This window comes from Caretta caretta, chromosome 1, assembly GCF_965140235.1.
Source record: "Caretta caretta isolate rCarCar2 chromosome 1, rCarCar1.hap1, whole genome shotgun sequence".
NCBI classification, from domain to species: Eukaryota; Metazoa; Chordata; order Testudines; family Cheloniidae; genus Caretta; species Caretta caretta.
In genome coordinates this window covers 276,815,181-276,834,042 of record NC_134206.1, presented here as the reverse complement: position 1 = coordinate 276,834,042, position 18,862 = coordinate 276,815,181, and the positions used below count along the sequence as shown (strand labels likewise).

At 40.0% G+C, this 18,862-nt stretch overlaps 1 protein-coding gene across 1 annotated transcript; it reads left to right on the top strand.

The window, feature by feature from the left end:
• On the top strand, positions 1-16,820 carry NTS (neurotensin). Its single transcript, XM_048835672.2, has 4 exons — positions 1-243; positions 4,409-4,470; positions 13,939-14,163; positions 16,459-16,820. Exons 1-4 carry the CDS (start codon positions 183-185, stop codon positions 16,597-16,599), a joined length of 489 nt encoding a protein of 162 aa, XP_048691629.1. The 5' UTR covers positions 1-182; the 3' UTR covers positions 16,600-16,820.
• Positions 16,821-18,862: the final 2,042 nt, after the last annotated feature.

Sequence of the window (18,862 nt, the reverse complement as noted above, 5' to 3'; positions counted from 1 at the left end):
CTTATATACTTAGGGAATGGTCCAGGGCTCCCCTTATGGTTCAGACACTCACAAGTCCGCTCAAGGCAGTGAGGGAAAGAAGCAGCCGTACTTTCTCTCTCTTTCTGTCTGTGTCTGTCTCTCTCATCTCTTCTTCTTAGTATTTATGGACTTTACTTTCTAGAGGGCTGAGGATAGCAAGCATGAGAATTCAACTGGTGTGCATGATCCTGCTGGCTTTCACCTCCTGGAGTCTGTGTTCAGGTAAGCTCCGCTTTGCAATTTCTCTGGGATTCCTTCCTAAACTGTGAATTGGTGTGTGTGTGTGGGGGGGGGGGGGGGCTCTCTGCTCCTGTCCCCAAACTTGTCTCTGTGGTTAGTAATCAGATTGTTCCTCTTCTGATGGGCATTTAAGCCCAGGAGGAGTGGAAGTTTTTTTTTTTAAAAAGGTTTTACATCTGTCTAGTCATTTTCAGATGATGAGAGCTAAGATGTATACTAGCCCCTCCCATGAGATCAAAAGAAACAAAGTGAGTTAACTCTAGACTAAGGTTTATATGTGTGTACTCACACACACACTCACACACCAGCCATCCCTGATAATAAGTGCTGAGTGACAGTTTTTCTGTCATTCCCATGAGTTCCTCCCTTCACATTCACCTGCTCTTTCAGGCAGCATCAAAATTATATATATATATTTTTAAAAAAACTTATAGACTAGCCCTTGAGAAACATAACGGGATGTGATCATTCACTTTGTAACAAATAGAAAAGGAGTACTTGTGGCACCTTAGAGACTAACCAATTTATTTGAGCATAAGCTTTCGTGAGCTACAGTTCACTTCATCGGTGAACAAATGTTGCAAGTATTTGTGATGGATGGAATGCTGTGTTATTCTCTCAAATATCCTAGGCAAGGTCTTTCCTACAGCTCATATGAAGTCTTGACAAATCTTAACCAAAATGTCTCTATGTGTACTTAAAATACATATATCATATTCATCAGTGATGCAGATACAAAAACTGAAGCTGCAGTGTTAAAAGAATAATTACCAAATTATCTGAAGGGGAAAGAAAACTGCAGATTCACAGCAAAGCAAAACCAAATCACACCATAGGAGGATAAACTCAAGTGACTTTCTACTCCAAGTGTAATTGCTTTAAATAGCCAGAGGATAACATGATCTGTAACACTTGCTTAGTTTATAGTTTCCTTTGGAAAAACGACATAGCTAAGTTTATACACAAAAATGTAATGGCTTTTATAGCCACACAGTCACACACACATGCACATACAGCACAGTAGATTTCAAAATACAGACTTGCTAAATTACAAAATAGCTTAATACTTTATTAACATGATTTATGATACTATATTCACGGTGTCAGGGTGGGTCTAGGTGTACTCACCTGCCTGCTTCAGCATGGAGGGGGGAAATAGATTAGATGACCTTGAGGCCCTACATTCCTATGATTCTATGAAATGCTAGTAAAGTAAAAAAAAAAAAAATACACAGAGAAATTATAACCCTCACATTTCAACTTTCAGAATTCTATTGCACAGTGTATTCAGGAGCACCGGCCTATATCCGTTAGATTATAATTTTTCACCTCTAAACTTTTATATCGGTAGCACATTAGCATTGTTCTAGATGATAAACTGTTATTCCCAAACAAGCTCTGAAAGGAATACTAACAAAAATGTTTTGAAGAGAATAACTAGTAAACTAGGTATTAGCATTTGACAGTGTGAGAAGTGTAAGCAAAACCTGACACACAATAGATCTTTGAATCTGATCCTGCTCGTGTTTAAAGAGAAAGGAATTTTGCTGTGAACTTGTTTGCAGCAGGATCAGTTCCTCTGTTTCACAGAATAGCAAAGCAGTGAGAATAATGACAATTCTTGGGTTTTATGTAGCACTTTTCAGCCATAGATCTTAAAAAGCATAACCAAAAAAAAAAAAAGGTGACTGTTAGCATCAGTGATGCAGGATGAGATCCTAGAAGCTGCAGCAGCACCTGACCCAATGCCCAGTGAAGTCAATGGAAAGTCTCCCATTTATTTCAATAGACATTGGATTGGGTCGCTAATGAAGAAAGCAGGACATACCAAAATTCAAATGCTATATTTTGCTTAAAAATATGAAAATGTGGACCTGGGACAGATAGATTAGCTCAATGTGGAAAGCATTGCACTGGTTTCAGCTAAGACACAGAACATATATTTTATTTCTCTTTTGAAAATATGGTTTGTCCTGAGGGGAAAATGTAGCTTGTAAAATTTAAATATATGAACAAAGTGCAGAATTTCAATCCAGTTAAGGTATGAACCAGCCAGAGGAGAATAAGGTGTGTACATTTCCCCTTAAACAATATTGTGTGATACAAACAAACTTTGTATTCAGAGCTCTCCATAACTCTGTTATTATTGCATCCTTGCCCTGAACTCCTCCTGCACCGCTTCCCACTCCCTGTGCTGTCTGCCCATCCCTCTTTTGCCTCCTCCCATTGTCTTTTTTCACTGGCTCTTGAATCCATGCTTCTCTCCTTGCCACCCTTTTCACCTGGAATAGGCTCCCAAATAATGTACACCAAGCTCCCTTGATCTCTTCATTCAAAACATTTCTTATCACCTGCGTATTCTATGCAGCATTCCACCTATCTTGGCCATTCTCTATGCTCTATTTTAAGTCTGTATTTTGTAGAGTAAACTAGGACAGAGTCCTAGTAACAGGACTTTTGGTAGGTACTAAAATATTGTGTTGATGACTGGTGCAGAGAAGGGTTACTACTGTTATCAGGGAGAATGAAGAACCTATCTTTCAAGAGGAGGCTAAAAAAGTTTATCTTGTTTAGCGTAGCAAAACAAAGGCTGGGATATGATTACTCTCTATAAATACATTGGGGTGAAAACACCAGGAAGGGAGAAGAGCTATTTAAGCTAAAGGACAATGGTGTCACAAGAATAATGGGTAAAAGAAGGTTTCTAACGAGAGGAGTAAGGTTCTGGAACAGTCTCCTAATGAGAGTAGTGCGGACAAACAGCCTAACTAGTTTTAAAATGAAGTTTGATTATTTTAGGTACGGGAATATATCCTGGGGTTGCCTGCGGTAGCCCGGGACAGGATTGGATTGGATTATCCATGAGGCCCCCTCCTAGTCTTATCTCCTATATTCCTGTGACTGCCAAGGTAGCAGTAGCAATTAAATAAATAAATAAATGAATGAATTTTTTTAAAAAATTCTTCTATATCACTTTTCATCAGTAGATCTCAAGCCTGGATGGAAATGGCCAACAGACTCCACACTATAGAACACACAAATAACAACAAAAACACTGTTCATGTTAATGCAGCTGATATTTACAATATATTGTTATGTTTGTTAGGGCGCCTCGAGCCTCAGATAAGTATGTTTTTAATTATTTTTTTTATGTCTAAGTAAATAAATTTATGGATTGGCTTTGAATTACTGTTGCTTTTAGGAAGCTACAAAACAATTAAATTAAGATTTTTTTCAACAGAGGTATTTAATGATCTCCAAACATTTACCATAATCTTGGAGTTACAATTGCTATGTTTGCAAAGTAGTAGATCTCTGTCACACAATTCAGTGCACAGCAGAATAGAATTCTTTCTGATTGTGCTTCATCCTTCTAAAATAACGTTCCCCCCTCAGATAAGTCATAAGACTTGCTCATATATTGCCCTATGTAGGGTCAACTAAATTAGTAGAAAGAAATGATTCCACTACACTAAATCTCACAGGCAGACAGACAGACAGACACACACACATACACAGAGTTAAAAGTCGATAGGCTAAATTCTGATCTGTCTGAAATCACTAGTGTCAGCAGAATTTATATTGGTTTGACTAAAATGAGAGTCTTGCCTAGTAAATATAACTACTATTAATGCATATTCTTTAAAAACTTTACTTAAAACTTTGTCTTTATTGTGAAGAAGTGTCCCTTTTAAGATAAAGACCTACTAAATCAGCGTCTAAAAGTTTGCAAAGATGACTGACAAGGTTGTTCAGATGATAAAAAACATCATATTGACATTGGATGAGGAGATTGGGCAGCATTTTTGTTGTACTAAAATGGCTATAGATTATGAGCCTGATTCAGAGCCCACTGAAGTCAATGTGCATCTTTCCATTGAATTCAGTGACTTTGGATCAGGCCCTAGAATGATGGTGAGTGACTGTTTATAAGATGCATCATTAACCTAGCTGTACTTATACTAAAAGACCCTTGTAGTCAGTCTTTCTGGATCATATTTTAAGAGATGAAGATTCTCCATTAGCCAATTATCCATTATTTAAGTTTAAGAGCTCTTTATGGGATATACCTAAATCCTATATTCTGAAATAAAATGACTCTGATTTGTGATGAAATAGTACACATGTGGTTCTGATTTATTCCCAGATTCAGAAGAGGAAATGAAAGCGTTAGAAGCAGATTTATTGACCAATATGTATACATCAAAGGTAATTCTTTTTTTCTTTTTACCCTTTAGCTGACTTGTAGGGAGCACATGAATTCTCATTACAAGCATGGAAGTCTTTGCACAAAGTAATAACTGACAGTCTAGACATAAAAGTTCAGTGTAAGGCATTACTTTGGTGCAAAATTTTCTTCTAGTTCAAAGGAATTTTAAAGGTGTTGATGTGACACAGAAAAATTAAAGTGTCTCTCACGTGTAATGCTGGTACTTTCATTAAATTATTCAGGTTGTGTTTCATGTAAATTTACCAGAGGAAAATGTGTTTCCAATAGGATTATGTCTAAATTGATCTTGAATTAATGCCTAAATGAGGTGCTATTGTACTTTTTCTACATATGTGTAAAACTGATATTTTCAGAAGACAAAAACTGTTACCCACAGATGTTGATTTTCGTTTAGGAATAATATAGTAGTTTTAGTGATTGCATCGGAACATCAGAAAAATAGTCACAAAAATATCCAGTAAATAGTTTCCTTCCTGAGTGGCCAAAGAATTATCCGTAGATTTATTTTCCAAATACGCCGGGTTCAATGATATCAGCTTCACGTAGGTGAAGTATCAAAAACAGAACATACACATTTGACAGGCAGCAGCCAAAAACTTTAATGAAGTGGGAAATATATGCATGTTTCATTCTTCCCTGATAAATGATGTATTTATTTAAAATAGTATGGATTTAAAATGGGATGTTTTAGCCCTTCTCACAAGAGTGGTCAAAACATTTTGCATTTTAATGGAAAATTCCCCTGTGCGCTGGTTATTCCATATTTGCTCACCTCAGGGTTTCTCACCCCCTCCCTTTCTGATACCAGCTGACATCAGGTGCCAGTGGAAACAGGACACTGAGCTAGATGGATATCCAGTTTGATCCAGTATGGTAATTCCTATGTTTCTGTATTCCCAATTAGCAAGGTAACAAGGCCCAGATGTCATACAAACTGCTTCTTGACTCCAGCTCGTCAAGTGGGGAAAAATATTAGTGGGGATTCTTTTCCTGGGACCAGTTTGGGAGTGGGATTCTGTCAGAAGGATTCTTCCTCTGAATCCCAAAGGACTAATACACCCTTGGTGAAGTCCTAGCTCCAATGAAGTCAGTGGGGGTTTTGGTATTGATGTCAACAGAGCCAAGATTGCACCACTTGTCGCTCTTCCCCAGCTCTGACACACAACAAACACTAAAACAGTTGTGTAATGGCTGATTAAGAATATGCCAAATTGAATCATATCTGATTTTTGTTATGTGTAGAGTTGGGTGAGGCTACTTGCTTTTTAGGCCTCTCTCTGTCCAGAAGGCTGCATAACTCATAAACACAGTTCAAGTGACCTAATAATAACTATACCCATCTTAACAAGTGGACTTGTGATAGGAACATCCCTGACTTAACTTGTGGTGGCGTAATTGTGAATCTCAGGCTCCTTGGCATACTGTGCATGTACTCTTGACATCCAAGTACAGTATAGTGAAGCCCCACAAATGTTACTTGTAGTTTGCATGAGATAACACCACTCCAGCAAGGGAGTCTTCACGACTCCACCAATTAGAGGGATAGTAAATTCCTTTATTATGCACTTTGTGTGAGTTTGCAGCCTTCATCAGATCAAAACCTCATTTCTAGTGACTATTTTAAGTGTGTAAAAGAATGTGAGGCACATTTTGGGATGGAAGATGTAGTAGTTGACCAGACTTTCCTGAACTGAAGCTGTTGTCTGCCATCTCATATCTAATTTCAACAGAGAATAAGTACTGTTATTTCTCACTAATCATCTGTGATGTGGAGTTGCCAGTCTAACCAAGCAATCTTGAATCATCTTGTTAGCCGTCACATCTAGGAGAAAAAACCTAACCTGTTTTGGAAAGTCTGGATGTACAAGTGTAGCAAAGTAGTTTATCAACCACATTAACAGTGCCTGGCATTCCTGGTACATCCATAACATATTTTCAACAAGGGCATTCTGACAGTGTAGTATGTCATAGTGCTCAAATTATTTAAACTGATTCACCTCTAAATAAACTGAATATACCTCTAATTATCTGTGATTCTAAGCCCTAGCCTTCCTGGATAGTAAGAGAATAAAGGACTTTTCTTTGATTAGGGGAATCTACAGCCCATCATAGAACATGCAATAGTCTGCACTATATACTACTGACTTCACAAACTACTGCCCAGGGTCTATTCCTCCCTTTTCTAAGCAAGCAAAAGCCAGTCTTCAATACCATCTGGGGGTTGGATCTCTCTTAGTCAAGCTTCAAGCCAGAGTATGGCAACTGGTAGATGGCCTCTTCCTGGTCATAAAAAAGGGAACCACATCCATACTCATAACTCCTCCTGCTGGACCTGTCTGCAACATTTGATTCTGTTGATCACCAAATATGTGTGTCACATTCATGAGGGGATACAGAAGTTCCTGGGGCAAATGGAAGTTCCCTGAAATGGTTTAGGTCTTTTCTCTACAACAGTTTCTCCATTTCCAGAGTTCTCACCTATGGAATCCCACAAGACCCATGTTTCTCTCCAGTTTTACTCAACATTTACTCAGCCTGCTGGAGATCTAGGAAGACAACACAGCCTGAAGTGTCATCAGTATGCAGATGTAATCTTGGTCTTCATCTGCTTTACATAGAATAAACAGCACTGACTCACAGCTTTCTCAGTGCCTTGCTAAAACTGGCACCTGGATGAAGAATAATCTGGTAAAGTAGAACCCAAACAAGACTGAGGTGAAGTGGAGTCTCTTTGAAGAACATGCCTCCTCTATAATAATCCCCACTATTGAGGCACCTGCTCTCAGACTATTAAACTTGTCAGCAACCTTGGTCCTTTTCAACACCTCATTGCTATAGTATGATACATAAGCAATACCCAGCATTTGTAGTTGTAAAATCTGCTCACTACCATCTATCCCATCTGTGTCTGGCCAGAAGACATAGCTCCCTCCTACCAGACACAGCCCTGGCCACAGTTATCCATGGATTCATGACCTCCAACCCAGGTAACTGCAACTCATATTTGCAAGGACAGCAATGCACCTTGGAAAAGCTCCAGTTGATTCAAAATTCAGCCTGTCTGCTTAGCCAAAGAGAAAGGAAGATTGTTATTTCTATTTTTAAATATCTGGGAGGCACTCAAATACTACACTGAAGCTGGCAAATGAGAACCTGAATTGATAAATATTTCCTACAGACCTGACATGTCTTGCACTGCTGATATAACAGGCATGCTCTGATATTCCATTGAATTCACAAGAATATCCATTTGCAGAATATGCTTAACTATTTCATCCTCCACTATGGAAAAAAGGAGGAAAATCTAAGTGGTAAAATCATACTACCTGGAGGAAGAAAGTACTCTGTCATGAAACAAAGCTCATTGCAGAGCAGCAATCACCAAATATTAGTTGACTTGCAAGCATTGTAGTATACCTCCAGAATTCTGTAACCAGTTTCCTCACTGTTTTAGCTATCTCTGGCACAAAATCATCTGAACTTAAATTTATTCATTATTTTGATGTTCTATTTTAAAAAAAAATCTGTTTAGCTGTGGATGAGTTAGAAGATATAGGAATCAAGAGCTGAAATGAATTTTTATAAAATTTGTAACATTCAAGATTTATCCATGTTCCATCAGCTAATACTATGCACACAGTGCAATATAACAGGTTTCAGAGGAACAGCCGTGTTAGTCTGTATTCGCAAAAAGAAAAGGAGTACTTGTGGCACCTTAGAGACTAACCAATTTATTTGAGCATGAGCTTTCGTGAGCCGCTGTGGCTCACGAAAGCTCATGCTCAAATAAATTGGTTAGTCTCTAAGGTGCCACAAGTACTCCTTTTCTTAGTGCAATATGAGTTATTACTACATCCATAGGGCCTCCAGAGGTGGTATTTAACCAAAATCAGAGATAAACCAGTTGATGTGTAACAAATCCATTCAGTGGAACTCAGAGTCCTCTTTAGACCTCCATACTCAAAGTGGTTCCAGACACAAGAAAGGCTACCCTAGTTTCCTTTTAGGTAAACAATTCAAACGGGTTGGAAATTTTGTGATGTAACAGAGTTTTGTTGGAAAAATGCTGATTTGTTGAACCTGAAAGGTGCTGCAAAAGAAGTTTGGGTTTGACAAATTTGTAGCATCCCAGGCAGGGTTCCGATGAAACCCTCTCTGTCAGGCAAGTTTCTGTCAAAAGACAGCCACACCATGCCCAGGCTGTCAGGCTCCCTGATGTGGAGCTAGGAGTCTGAATGCCCTGGGAACACTGGTTCTAACCCAGGCTAGGCTCTAATCCAGGCTAGGCTCCCTACTCCACCGCAGGGAACCTGGCAGCCCTAAGATAGCCATCTCTAGGCTCCTGGTTCCACTGGAGGGAACCTGGCAGCCTTAGGAGATCCATCTCTAGGCTCCTGGCTTTTCTGGAGGGAACCTGGAAAAGCTGAGGGCTCTCAAGACTTTCAGGTTCCCTGCTGCAGTGCCCAGAAGTCCTGGGACAGGCTTCCAGGGTCCACAGAAGCCCTACTATGCAGACTTTCCTGGGTCCAGGACCTCAGGGCTTCCACACTCCCAAACCAGCAGGATCCTGTGCTATCCAACTTGTGAGTGGGCAGGCCCAGGAGTTTGGAAGCTCTGAGTTCCCTGTGGTGGGGCAGTCTGTATTGTGGGTCAGCCTTAGAACTGCAGACCCTGGGAGCCCTGGCAGTTGCTAACTAAAACAGACATTCTTGACAGTTTCATGGCTTCCACCTGAATAGCAGCTGTGAAACTAACAAGAATGTCCATTTCAATTAGCCGCTGCCAAGGCCTGGGGGAGCAAACTTCATCTCGGAAACACCATGCAAATTAAATATTAATATGATTTTTTTTTTAATTTTCTGGTTTGTGGGAAGTTTCTAAAAATCTGTTTTCATTTTGGATCCGATCTTTTTTAAAAAAAATTATCATAAACCAGAAACTGCCAGTGTTGGCCAGCTCTATTAACAACTGGAACATAAACTTTCAGAAATACATAAAAGGAAAGAGAAAAGGCCAATTATATTTCTGAGCCCAACAACTTTCAATATTCCATTTCATAAGAAGCTTCATCAATGCAAAAATATATATCAAATTCCCTGCATGAATTCTTCAGCATCAATAAATCTCAAAGTCAGATTCATACTACAAACAACCTCCATTGTTTTATCAAATTACTCCCAGACTCTTTTTTGAACTAACCTTCAGTATATTAGCTCTATCCTTTGAGACTCTGGTGCTTTGATCTCCTTCATGGCTGGTTTCCAAACCATAGCTTGAGCATTTGTAGTCACCTGTGTGACTAACAGTCTAGAACTGTGCGGAAAATATGCCACTCATATGCCGCTGACCCTAGCCATTTGGGTGCCCTACGCAATCCGCCCATGGGAGGGCTGGGTGGGGCCTCAGGCCTCCCCCTCCCTTTTCTCCTTCCCCCCCACCAGGGGAAGAGATTGACCACAGAGACTGAAGTGTTCTCCGACTGGTTTTTGAATGTTATAATTCTTGACGTCTGATTTGTGTCCATTTATTCATTTATTATACTAAACTTGACTCAGTTGGGAGGTGCTATTTGAATATGCCACCCATGTCTTCAAAAAATGTTCTCTAAACTGTCTAAAGCTGGGATAGAGTAACAACTTTAGACCCAAGGGATACTGCAGCTTTACACAGGAAGCCACAGAATTTTCATCCACATACTGAAAACATCATTCTTAGTGCAAAAGCATTGAACATGCGGGAAAGCATACATGGAAAGCTTCATCTTTTGTGTGAAAAAAATCAGTACTACTTTTATGCCACAACAAATTTAAAGTAAACCAAAGAGAGTTTTGAAATTGAAATGGGCACTTTATTTACTTTTTAAATCCACCTCCTGCTAATTAAGTCAGACATTCCATGAAGAGGTTAATTTTGTTATGAACCTGTCGCATCCTTCCAAATAATTCAGAACTCTAATTATATCACCTGGGTGGAAGACCAGATAAGCCCTAAGTAAACAAAATAAAACACAAAATTTCAAGCTGCTGAGCAGGATTTAGGATGTGTTTCCATTTCACCTACAAAACAAAATACACATTTCTGAACAGTGAACCCAACACTGCTGAGAAAGCAAGGCTTGTCTAACCAATGTCTAAATTATGCCCACTTAATAACACACCTGTATCTGAGGGAAGACTATGGTCCAAAGGGAATTTCTTAAAAAAATGCTGACTTTGAGTGAAATTTCTATTGCTCCCTTGGCCTGTCTTTGTGCCATTTCTCTCCCTCTCGCCCCATAACAAACACACACAAACAGAAATATGGCTAACAATGAATATCACACAAATTCAACATAGCATAGTCATCTCTATTAGAAAGATGACTCAAAGAACCACAAGGTTATGGGATTCTCTAGTGGACTGAAAATTACATGGAGTACATACCCTTCCCCCACCCCAGCCATGCTATCACTAAATAAAATGAATGTCTGTATTGTTGAAACAGCTATATTATTTTGCTACATTGTATATGTTCCTGGAAACATACATTTTATCAGTGAATTAAAGTGTATTTGTTTGTAAGCCTGACATTAATTTGCAACAAGGAAGATTTAGGTTCGCGATTAGGGAAAAAAAACTAACTAAGGATAGTTAAGTACTGGAATAATTTATCAAGTAAGGTTGTGGAATCCCCATCGTTGGAGGTTTTAAAGAACAGATTAGGTAGTTATCCACCTAGAATGGTTGAGGTGTACTTAAATCTTCCTCAGAACAGGAGGGTTGGACTAGATTACCTCCTGAGGTCCCTTCCAGCCCTATTTTTCTATGATTTGATGCACTACATGGATCATTTGGGAACGATGAGTTCAGTGAGCAAGAAAGTACTGCTCAGCCTATGCTTTCCCTGTGCCTGGAATTTTCATGTCCCTAGTTTCTGTTTAAAGGAAACAACTTTCTGTGCTGGAGGAAAATCAAAATTTTAAAGAAGGGGAAAATAGATGGGGAAGGCAAAGAGTGGAAAATATGATGGAGGAGGGAAGTAGTGAGTGAAGCCAAGGTGAGGTGGTACCCTCACTTGAGTTTTTCCAAACCAAAATTAAAAGCTGGTAGAAAAATTCCAAAATACACGGTGTTTTGTTGAAATTGAAACATTGCATAGGGACAGACAGCTGTTGGTAAAGTTCCAACAGAAGCCTCAGCTGGCAGGCTTGCAAGGAGCTGAGAGCCTGGAAGCCATGGAAACCCTGGCTCTAGGGCTTGAGGCTCCTCCTCAGACTGGCATTCCAAGCTCATGATCCTTGGCAGCCCACCTGGTAGGCAGATGGAGAGCTGTGAGCCTAGAAACCTCAGAGGTCCTGGCTCCCAAGCTCACCACTCCTCAGCAGCCAAGGGATCTGAGGGCTTCAGGGGCACAGCTCTGCCCCTCAGAGAGACTGCCCCCAAAAGTCAAAGCTCCATTCCTTTTCACAGAGAATTTTGAAATGTTGGGGGTTTGTTCTGAATTAGAATTAAATCAAATATCAAAATCCTTCATGAAAACAGACTTACCTTTCTCCACCCAGTTCTAGCTAATAGGAAAATAAAGGGAAGGTGTTGAATGGAAAAAAATAGTTTAAGTGAATGGAGCACCCAGGGCAGTTAAGTGCAACAGATTCTCTACTGACTGGAGATTCAGCTTGACCAGGAGGAAATCTTCCCATATCAGTACATTCTTTTAGGGCCTGATGGCTCTTACATCACTGAACTCTTGATGCAGTTCACCCACTCTTACAGCAAAATGCTGCAATATCTATTAGTGACTCTTATTCAACAAATTGCACTGAGAAACTAAAGATAAGCATATAACACCATAGATATCTTCAGATCCACATCTCTCCCTCTCCCATGACAAGCCTCCATTCTTTCCCCCCCCCAGTGTGGATTCTTCTTTCTACCCACTACAACAGACTCTACTTCCTTCTAAATTTCCTGATCTCCAACACTCTCCATAAATCCAATCATCTTGAACTCTCCTCCTTTCTGCTGGATCCCTCCATTCTGCACCACGTACCTGCCTCCCTACTGCTACCCACCTTTGTTTGCCTGCCAATACCTTCTCCTACCACCAGCCCCTGTTGGATATCTGCTCCCACATGACTTGTCTCTCTGCTGACTTTGGATATTTATCTCTGAATATATGTACCACAGAATTTAGCATTTTCCCTCTTCATAAGGGGTCTACATTGTTTAATAATGGTAATAAGAGGCACGGATATGTATAGATGGCCCGATAGCATTAATCTTTTACGTCTCAGTTTTGTAATGTAATGGAGTTGTATGGGAATAGGTTCAGATTGCAGAATAAAGCGGGCAGTCATCTTTTCCAACTTTCCCTACAAATAAATTCCATACACTATAAAAATTTCAAAGTGGCCTCCCACCTGTAGTTTGTATTTATCAACAAGAAGATATAAAAGTCAGCTCAAATCTCCTCCTTAGGCCTGGCAGGGTTTAAGATTCTGTCTAGGATTGTTCAACCCACACTCTAGTTCCTCGCTCACATGATAGCCACTCTCACCTTCCTGTATATAAAGGTCAGTTAAGTCATCTGCCTCAGTGAGTCAGCAGAACTCACTCAACCCTTTCTGAATAGGATCAACACCTGTTAGCTGCATGAGTGTCAGGCGTTTAGGCAAATAACATGTAACCTATTGCAAGAATACTTTGGATCCTCCATTTCTTCATTATTTCCCTTCATTTTTTTCATAAACTCACCCCACTACCCATAAAGAACCAGATATTGAGTAGCTCATCTTTATTTGTTTAATAATATTTTTTGTATTTTTACATCAGCTTAATCTGTAATTTCATTTTGGTACTCTGCGATCCACTATGCTTTGCAGATTGCTACTCCATGACAGCTCCCTACACAACATTGTTAAAGGGGCCACAGCAGGCAAGGCCTGAGGGTTCATGAACTGCAGGTGTCCGCTGCATCACACACCTGTGTCTGAGAGAGCACAGTCCCTGCAAGACTAGCCATGGAGCAGAGAGGTACCCCTTACTGGTCTACAGTTTGGAGAGGAGGATCCTCTTGTCGACAAGGATGGATTCTGATTCACATGCTTATTAGTGAGGCTGAGCTCCCTGCACCAGGACTTCAACCAACAAGCCTGATTCTCCACTTCCTGGAACAATGTAAAATCATTTATACCTGTGCAGAGTGGTGTGAAATACTACCATTCTGAGCTAATGGCAGTTTCCTTTCACATTCATAGGGAAGATCAGACCCTGTATGTTTAATAAATGAGTTGTCCTAATTACCACACACTATAATTGTTGCCTTAATTTTGGCTAGACAAAAACAAACAAAACCCCAAAACACACTAAACAAAATATATTGTCCCCATTGAAATGCTTTACAGTATCACACAACTCTTGCTAAAGAGAAGACAGTATTTCACGTAGCATATGTTTTGTATCTTTCAGCTTAACAGAGAAAAACTTCCATACTGGAAGATGACCCTGCTAAATGTGTGCAGTCTTATAAACAACATAAACAACCAACCAGAGGAAACAGCGGAGTCTGAGGAAGATGACCTCCTTCCGAGAGGACAGTTTCCTGCTGCTCTAGATGGCTCCAGCTTGGAAGCGATGTTGACAATATACCAGCTCCAAAAAGTCTGCCACAGCAGAGCCTTTCAGCACTGGGAGGTAAGCAACACATCACTAATGCATGTCACTGGAAAGACTCTGATGCTGTATTTATATTTCAAGAGAGACTTAAAAACCTAGGTCTTACCTGCTCTGTATGGACTCTTCAGAGCCTCAGTATATTTGGCCAAAATATCCCCTTCCTGCATTGTTGGGCACTGGTTATCCATCTCTCTGGTGCTCTCCATCTCCAAGTGGTTTCCTTTAAACAGTCTTGTACATATATCATTTCTGAAGAGCTACAGGGTGCTTTGGGCTATAACAATGTAAAACATTAACTATATCATTTCTCCACACTTTGTAGCCATTCCCCAAAAAGCTAAGTAGAGATATGAAGATGAGCTTCTTGGTAGAACAGAAAATTAAGCTCTGTTCAACAGCAGTAGAGTTAGTTTGGATTTACATTGGTGTGAAAAGCAGGAGATGGCCTTATGTGTGTGCGTAGGATCATTGGGCCCACTTTGTAGTTGCCCATTTGCACTACTTATGTCAGTACAGAGCGTATACAAAGCCACCATGGTTGCCCTGGGGAATATCATGAAGCAGAGTGTTTCCCCCAAGCATTGCTCTATGCTACTTTAGGGGATCTTTTGGTGCTTAGGGGCAGCGTGCAGAAAAGGTGGTTTCGAGCCATTTTGCTCTCTTGCTGTCTCTCCAGTATGCACACTCTCCTCAGCTGCACCAAGTTCATACTCAGCACGGCTAAGAATTCAGCCCATTGGAACTGGTGGACCACAGCAGTGTGTTTTCAAGCCTGTGCACCAGAATCCTCTGCATGGCACTTACACAACTGTAACAGCAAGAATCTTTGGGGCTAAGAACTACCTCAGAGTCCTTTTCGTCAGTACGTTTAGCACTGCACAGTAGATGCGGTAGAACTGGCACGCTTCACCATGATACTGAGGTGTCTCTTACCCTGGAGATGCAGGTACATGTAGCAGAAATTGAGGCTCACCAGCCTCATAGAAACCATAGATAGAGAAATTATGGTCCTATGCAGCTTAGATGTGAGGTAAATCAGTTCTAAGATATATCAGACAAGTTTAAGAGAGAAGGGGAGGAAAATGAGGGAAGAAGGGATTGAGGAAACTTGAGAAAGGTTCCACTGCTGACCATGGGTAATACAGTACACACCTTCTGGTGATCCTATTCATCCAAGCTCTGTTCCAAAGCCCATTGAAATCACTTGGAGTCTTTCCATTGATTCCAATGGATTTTAGATCAGGACCCATTGTACTAAGTGATCAGTAGATTTTAGTGCCCCAAACCAGGGCTTAAATTCAGCCGTAGCCATCCAGAGTGGAGCTCCAGTAGATATTTTCAATCCCAAGAGAGCCCCAGCGTGTGAAGTCCCAACCCCAACGCCTCCCACAGGAATGAAGTCCCAAGCCCCAGAGCTCTGGGAAATACTCTGTGAGAATTTAAGCCATGCCCCAAACAATTAAGTTTGGAGTGCTACAAAGGTTTTAATTTAATAACCGTCTGTCAGCCAGTTGGATTGTGTTTGATCATTAAAAGGTGCAGTAATAAGAATGGATTAAATCATTTCAGATAACTAAGAAGTGACCTGACCCTTCATGAAAAACTCAAAGCACAATTGTTTTTGAACATTCTAACATTTACAACATCCATTTTGTTGATATTTGTACATTTCTGGTTTTTAAAAATTTCTCATTTTGCCTACTAATAGAATGAAGATACTGTAATATTGCTAGGAAGGCTAAAACTAGCAAGTAGTGGAAATCTCATGAGATTTCCAGCCTAAATTTTAGACCAAAGAAGTTAATATAAGAAACTTAACTTCTGAAAGCTTCATCGACATTAAATGAAAGCTCCCCGGGTGAAATCTTAGCCCTATTCAACTCAATGTCAACAGTCCCATTTACTTCAACGGAACCAGGATTTCACCCCCAAAATTTTGAAATTTACTCATTTTCTCTGATTAGAGCTTATATAGGTTGTAGCTCAGTGGTTTGAGAATTGGCCTGCTAAACCCAGGGTTGTAAATTCAATCCTTGAGGGGGCCAATTAGGGATCTAGGGCAAAAATTGGGGATTGGTCCTGCTTTGAGCAGGGGGTTGGACTAGATGACCTCCTGAGGTCCCTTCCAACCTTGATATTCTATGATTCTATGATAATTCCTTGAAATGACTAAAGTCTAGTATCTTTTTTTTCTTTTTCTATTGGGTACATTAAGAGAATATAGAGTTACAAAAATAAGAGATTAATATTTTTCTTTATCTTTAAACCAAAGAAATACAGAGATTCCACAGTGTCTCTTCTCATGTCTTACAGATACTTCAGCAGGATGTTTTCAATCAAGAGGATTCAAAGCAAGATATAATGAAAAGAAAAACTCCTTATATCCTGAAACGGCAACTGCATGTTAACAAAGCCAGAAGACCATACATACTCAAGAGAAGTTCATATTACTGATGCAGCAAAGACAGCAGTGTATATTTAGTTTGAGTAACTGTGCTTTATGGTTCTTATTTAAATCTAAAATCTTATTTGTGTGAAAAATATACTATGAAAAATCATCAAGATTATAACATAACTGTGTCTTTTTTGCAATTGTTGTTTCTTGAATGTGATTTTTCCTACTTGATATTAATTGGACCAATATATTTACAAATAAATCTAGTTTCTAAGCATGATGTATTGTACACAACTGAGATTTCAACATATTTGCTACAATAAGTTTTTTTTCTGTGTTATAAAACACACCTTCCTACACCAAAAAGTAAATCAATAGTCTGTAAACACAGTAGGGATCATAAAATGTCTCAAACACCTCAAAACCAATCTATGCTGGCAAACTGTTGTGTAATATGGTGATCAGAATTGCCAGAATGTTTTCTAAATTGACCAGTGGCAATTATCAGGGTTTAAGTCTAAATAAGCAAGGAAATATTGTGCATTAGCTATTAAGTTGCAAATTCAAATATCTTTTAAGTGACATTCCTTATTTTGAGGACTTTAACTTGTTGATTCTTCATGAACCAGTGAAGGACCATGATTTAATAAATTTATTATTATTATTATTATTAGAGAAAAATATTTTCATCTATGTCTGCTAGCTGAACAAAGTCAGAAGGTAGTATCTACTTCAGAGAAATTCATTGACTGAGGCAAGAAAGCAACATATATTTAGTTTATCTAATCAATTAAACAATTTATGTTCTCTCCGTACTTTATGCATGCTCAACTAAGAGCTGATCTAAAGTCCAGTGAAGTCAATGAAAATGTCCTAAACCATGGTCATGATTCCGATTGTAGGTGAACCATGACGCAACATATCCATCAGAGCTGTGGATTATGCAGGATTAGCTTTGGTAGTAGTGAATCAGGACTAAGATTAAGATTTTGTCCCAGGTATTTTTAATAAAAGTCAAGGACAGGTTGCGGGCAACAAACAAAATTCACAGAAGCCCATGACCTGTGAGTTTTACTAAAATGTACATGGGGGTGAGCCTAACAGTGGGAGCCCCACTGGGGGATGACTGCCAGCCATTGCTCCAGCCCCGCCACTGCTCTGGCCCCGCAGCCTGCTCTTACAGTGGAGACTGACCCAGCTCCAGGCACTGCTGTGACCCCGGCTACTGCTCCAGCCCCAGGGCTGAGTGCCGGCCACTGCTCCAGTCCTCCTGCTGCTCCTGGACAGGGGCTGATAACTGCTCCAGCCCTGCCACTGCAGTGGGCTGAAGCCAAAAAGTCACAGAAGTCTGTTAGTCATGGAATCCGTGACATCCACAACAGAATCAATCATATCCTTAATCATGACCAGAATAACATTTTTTACAGTGAGGACATCATACTGTACATTTTACTTTGATTACATTGAGGATAATCACACTTCCCATTGTCACCCACAGACTGTATTTATCTTTGTTTTTAAATAGTTGTATAAACTTTGTAGCATGGCATGCCATTTGTGAACTCACAAAGATATACGCACTAACTTCAAAAACAATCATAATTCCAATACAGCAAAGCAATAAAGCACATGCTTAATATTAAGTCCCAGTGACTTAAAGTTAAGCATGTGCTTTGCTGAGCTAGGGCCTGACACTGAGTCACATCCATGAGAGGGCACTGGAGAGGCTAGGTGACTGCAGCAGTCCTGCCTCAATTTCCCTCTCTGAAGGACACCTTGAGTACTCCACACCACAGTCCAACAGTATTTAAAACAAGGCTTCTCCTCAAGAGTCCGATTTATTTAGTCCTGCCAGCAAGATGGCATAAATCAAACAGAACTCAAAACAAAGAAAAGAAAAAAACAAGTCTTCACCTCAGTCTCAGGCCGGGGCACCCGACTCCTCTCTGTGGGTCTGTCTTTCACAGTATGACATTACCCAAGGTACAGTCTGGACTGTTGAACAGCTGTGTGTCCCCCCGTCCCCCCCTCCCAGTTCTCCAACCTAGGGTGCCTCTTACACTGCTTTGCTATGAGAACACCCAATCCTAGCCAGTTAACACACAGTTTCCAGCAATGTAACTTGGTCCCAGTCACATGGTATTAAGAGCTAGACACTCAGGAATTAAAGTGCAGAGCAGTATCAGCAATCTCTCTAGTCCCAGACTTTCCCCCAGAAATGTGTGTCTTGTACTGCCCAACATACGGCTGAACAATGCAAGCTCACATAAGTTACATCATTTCATCATTGGTAAATGTCATGCACCAGCCTTGTTATCCAAA

Bases quoted from the DNA above. Each gene is read 5' to 3' on its own strand.
- NTS (XM_048835672.2), top strand. From the start codon at position 183: ATGAGAATTCAACTGGTGTGCATGATCCTGCTGGCTTTCACCTCCTGG. The intron at 244-4,408 runs GTAAGCTCCGCT...ATTTATTCCCAG, and splicing joins CTCCTGGAGTCTGTGTTCAG to ATTCAGAAGAGGAAATGAAA. The intron at 14,164-16,458 runs GTAAGCAACACA...CATGTCTTACAG, and splicing joins GAGCCTTTCAGCACTGGGAG to ATACTTCAGCAGGATGTTTT.